Source organism: Apium graveolens, chromosome 10 (genome assembly GCF_009905375.1).
Source record: "Apium graveolens cultivar Ventura chromosome 10, ASM990537v1, whole genome shotgun sequence".
Taxonomy (NCBI): Eukaryota; Viridiplantae; Streptophyta; class Magnoliopsida; order Apiales; family Apiaceae; genus Apium; species Apium graveolens.
This window is the reverse complement of record NC_133656.1, coordinates 184,708,466-184,713,611: the sequence shown is the minus strand read 5'-3', so window position 1 is coordinate 184,713,611 and position 5,146 is coordinate 184,708,466. Positions and strand designations below refer to the sequence as shown.

The 5,146-nt window shown below is 34.3% G+C and overlaps 1 protein-coding gene across 1 annotated transcript; it reads right to left on the bottom strand.

Annotated features, from left to right (window-relative positions):
• Window positions 1-513: 513 nt before the first annotated feature.
• Window positions 514-4,275, bottom strand: LOC141688832 (uncharacterized). The gene is made up of 2 exons (XM_074492949.1): window positions 3,089-4,275; window positions 514-808 (listed from the first exon to the last, which is right to left on the bottom strand). The coding sequence occupies exon 1, from the start codon at window positions 4,068-4,070 to the stop codon at window positions 3,090-3,092; it is 981 nt and encodes a 326-aa protein (XP_074349050.1). The 5' UTR covers window positions 4,071-4,275; the 3' UTR covers window positions 514-808; window position 3,089.
• Window positions 4,276-5,146: the final 871 nt, after the last annotated feature.

The following is a 5,146-nucleotide window of genomic DNA, read 5'->3' as shown; positions in this document are numbered from 1 at the left end:
CATAAGCCACCAATCGTAAGCGCTTCCTTGCAATTGGAACACAGCTAAGGTCACCTTCTGTTCCTCATTGCTCCCCAGAAGTCCGAAAGCTTTTTCCATCTCTTGGATCCACATCTCAACGATAGCCGGGTCTGTAGCTCCATCAAAAGTTGGCGGGTTCAAACGCTTGAATTGAGAGACGATGTTGGGCTTCGGTTGCTGATTCACAAGTACAGCTAGAGTTTCAGCCAGCTGGTCAAAGACGTTTCCTCCTTCATCATTATTGCCCTGATTTTCATTGTTGTTCTGATTTTCTCCATCCATCTTTACTAGAACACACAAAACAAATTCTAAACTTATAGTCAATAATCAAAAAACACAAAAGTCAAACATATCAAATAATCACACAAATAAATGCCCTAAATCCAAAATAATTTTCTAAGACCTATACGATAGTCTAAAGGATCGCATCCTAGGGAATGTACTAGTCCCATACCTAATACACTCCGAAGGACAGCCTGCTCTGATACCAACTGTAACAGCCCACACTTCCGGACTATTAAATCTAAATACCAAAACTTAAATAAAATAGATTCTTATTCGATAATTCAAATATATCACGAAGGTCAAAGCAGCGGTCAAACTCAATAATCAAAATCATAAAAACAGAGACGCAGCTCCACAAATCCGATAATAATTGTCTAACAGATAATTAAATTTATTCTCTAAAAACAAAATCTGTATTCTAATTCAAATAGCACAAAACGAAGCAGCACAGATCTCCACATAGTTCTCATTCCTTAATCTTAATATGCTCCAAATTCCGAACCTGAAATGTTAAAAGGGGTGAGCTACACAGCTCAGCAAGTACAAATTGACTAACTTTTAAACAGAAAAACAATGGGTGTTTTGATAAAACGATTTTTCTTAAAACAATAATAATTTTGTAAAACATTTTCTAAAATAAATCCAACCCAAAGTTTTATATTTTATAGGTCAGAATTTAAAACAGAACAGAGCAGAATTTATAACAGTACAGATTTTATAACAGATCTGAACAGAATAAAACAGAACGAAACGATAATTCTTATAAATACCACAGTCTTGATCTACGGCCACACTTTGCCAGTAGCCGGCATCTAATTCTTATTCTTATTCTTTATACCACACTTTGCCAGTGGTCGGCATCTAAAGTTCAATAATTACGCGCCCTTAATAGGTATCTAAAGTTGCACACTTGTGCGCCTACTAAGGGTATCTAAGGCTAGTTCCGGAACTATAGCGTAAATTACGAACGGGTTCGAAAACGTAGAGACTGGGTTCTAAAATTCACAAATACTTATATCTTATAATTTCGAAATCAAAATTCTTATATCTTATACGAAATTAAAAACAGAACTGAAATATATTTTCCGAAAAATAAAAGTAAGTCAAAAGTACTTACCTCAAAGTCGACACTTAAAATCCGAAATTAACAACGCGAACAATTCCTAAAATTTACCAAGCGGAAAATAATTAATTATTAAATTTCTAAACAAATTTTATTCTTGCACTATAAACATACGACACAAGAAGACCACATATATAAAGACTAGACCAAACTTTAATCTTAGAAATTAATTCATAGACGACCAAAATTTACATACTTAATCAACTTACACACTTAACACAGCAAAACTACTAAACAGAAACTAACTTTACAATTTATATTCAAGTGACCCGAAATTTATAATCTTAAAAGCATACTCCCTGTTATCTAACTAAAATAATCGGCCCAGGACTTAGAGTTTAAATAACCAAGTAAAAGCAAATGGGCCTTTAAAAGCCCAGCTTGTTATTAATGTGGCTAACCTAACATTAAGTATAAACATACCACCTGATAAACTTTAACATGCAATATTAGTTAACTAATTAACTAAAACAAATATGAGGCATGCATATTAGGTTAAAAACACAACCGAGCCTCACATCAATCTCACGCAGCATGTTATGTTCAATTATTGGCATGCATTCATCCTTTTAACTTAAACGAAAAATATTTTATATTTAACTAATGATCAAAACATAATGCATATTAATTCTTGAAAATATCTTTTTAAATAATTATCAAGTCTAAATATCACAAATCTACTTTTAATCACATAAAATAAATAATCACATTTATCATTCTTTTAGTTTACATAAATAATTACACATGCAATTAGAACATATTTTATACTAAATCCATAATATAACTATACAACCAAGAAGCACACAACCTAGTATTCTTATTTAGAAATTTAACATGCAAGCAAACAAATATTTATCAAGTTACATGCCCCTTGTTAAAACAAAGAAAAACAATTTAATGACAGTGGTAATTTAAGACAGTGAAAATATCAGCATACGCGAACAAATACGATGAACATGAGATTACAGGAGGCCAATTAAATATTATAAATATTCAAAACAGTAATGTAGGCATGCTGACATATATAGACAAATCACACATTGTTCATTAAAGCAGGATCACATATAATCTTTAATTGACTTCGTTACGCGGGATAAAGATGAATATATTCATACAAAAGCAAAATATGCATGTTAAAATATAATAAACAATGGCCATGGCACACATACAGGTAGTAACAGAAACATATAAACAACCAGAAGAGTTTGGTACCTCTTTAACGAGTCAAAGAATTAATGACCCTGTACGGGTTCTTATTATAGTCTAATGTGGTCTTTTTATAAGCACACAAAACCCTAATCTCAACTAGGAAATAATAATATTTCCTCCTAAAGATTTACAACCTCTCCAAGTAAATTCCATAAATAAAATATTTGATACACACAATTACCTAAACTAAAAAAATTTCGATTTTCTAAATTATTCTTACACTTATTTCCACAAATAACAAATCTTTTCACAAATCAACTACCTTGCACAAAAATGTTTTCAGAATATTCTAATTTTAAAATATTTATCTAGACAAATTAATATCTAATTTCTAATAAATAAATTAAAAAGAAAATTACGAATTTTACATTCTTCCCTCCTTAAAAGAATTTGGTCCCCAAATTCACATATAAATAAATTAAATAAGTCACTAAAGAAAAGAAATCATACCTTAATTGCGATAGTTGTCATTTCCTGTCAGCTGAAACACACGTCCTTTGCCCATCTTGTTATCTGCTTCCTTCCTTGGTGGCGGTGGCGGATTGTGCGGACAATTCGAAATCTTATGTCCTACTTCTCCGCAATGAAAACAAGCACCTGTATTCCAACGACAGACTTTGTCCGGATGATTCTTGCCGCACCTGGTACACGTCTCTCGATCACCTTGACCCCCGATGTTATCGTACACGTGTGGCTTCTTGAGTGGTCCCCCTTGAAAAGATTGCCCACTAGTTTGAGTGAACCGCCTCTTATTCCAACTGCCAGACGCCTTTTCAGATTCTGCCAAGCCCCTTTCGATCACTAACGCCTTGTTGAGGACAGCCTCGTACGTCTGAAGTTCAAATGACGCCACTGAATTCCTGATGTCACTTCGAAGTCCCTCCTCTAATCTTCGTGCTCGACTGCTCTCATCTGCTACTAGGGTCGACGCGTACTTCGCAAGCTTTGCAAATTCTGCTTCGTATTCAATGACGGTTCTTCCACCTTGTTGAAGTCGAATGAAGTCCCTCTCTTTCTGCAGACGAACTGTTCTCGGAAAGTACTTGTCCTCTAAAGCCTTCTTGAACTTTGCCCAAGTGTACGGTTCATGATTTTCTTCAAGATTTGTCGTCTCATTCTTCCTCTTTTCCATAAGCCACCAATCGTAAGCGCTTCCTTGCAATTGGTACACAGCTAAGGTCACCTTCTGTTCCTCATTGCTCCCCAGAAGTCCGAAAGCTTTTTCCATCTCTTGGATCCACATCTCAACGATAGCCGGGTCTGTAGCTCCATCAAAAGTTGGCGGGTTCAAACGCTTGAATTGAGAGACGATGTTGGGCTTCGGTTGCTGATTCACAAGTACAGCTAGAGTTTCAGCCAGCTGGTCAAAGACGTTTCCTCCTTCATCATTATTGCCCTGATTTTCATTGTTGTTCTGATTTTCTCCATCCATCTTTACTAGAACACACAAAACAAATTCTAAACTTATAGTCAATAATCAAAAAAACACAAAAGTCAAACATATCAAATAATCACACAAATAAATGCCCTAAATCCAAAATAATTTTCTAAGACCTATACGATAGTCTAAAGGATCGCATCCTAGGGAATGTACTAGTCCCATACCTAATACACTCCGAAGGACAGCCTGCTCTGATACCAACTGTAACAGCCCACACTTCCGGACTATTAAATCTAAATACCAAAACTTAAATAAAATAGATTCTTATTCGATAATTCAAATATATCACGAAGGTCAAAGCAGCGGTCAAACTCAATAATCAAAATCATAAAAACAGAGACGCAGCTCCACAAATCCGATAATAATTGTCTAACAGATAATTAAATTTATTCTCTAAAAACAAAATCTGTATTCTAATTCAAATAGCACAAAACGAAGCAGCACAGATCTCCACATAGTTCTCATTCCTTAATCTTAATATGCTCCAAATTCCGAACCTGAAATGTTAAAAGGGGTGAGCTACACAGCTCAGCAAGTACAAATTGACTAACTTTTAAACAGAAAAATAATGGGTGTTTTGATAAAACGATTTTTCTTAAAACAATAATAATTTTGTAAAACATTTTCTAAAATAAATCCAACCCAAAGTTTTATATTTTATAGGTCAGAATTTAAAACAGAACAGAGCAGAATTTATAACAGTACAGATTTTATAACAGATCTGAACAGAATAAAACAGAACGAAACGATAATTCTTATAAATACCACAGTCTTGATCTACGGCCACACTTTGCCAGTAGCCGGCATCTAATTCTTATTCTTATTCTTTATACCACACTTTGCCAGTGGTCGGCATCTAAAGTTCAATAATTACGCGCCCTTAATAGGTATCTAAAGTTGCACACTTGTGCGCCTACTAAGGGTATCTAAGGCTAGTTCCGGAACTATAGCGTAAATTACGAACGGGTTCGAAAACGTAGAGACTGGGTTCTAAAATTCACAAATACTTATATCTTATAATTTCGAAATCAAAATTCTTATATCTTATACGAAATTAAAAACAGAAC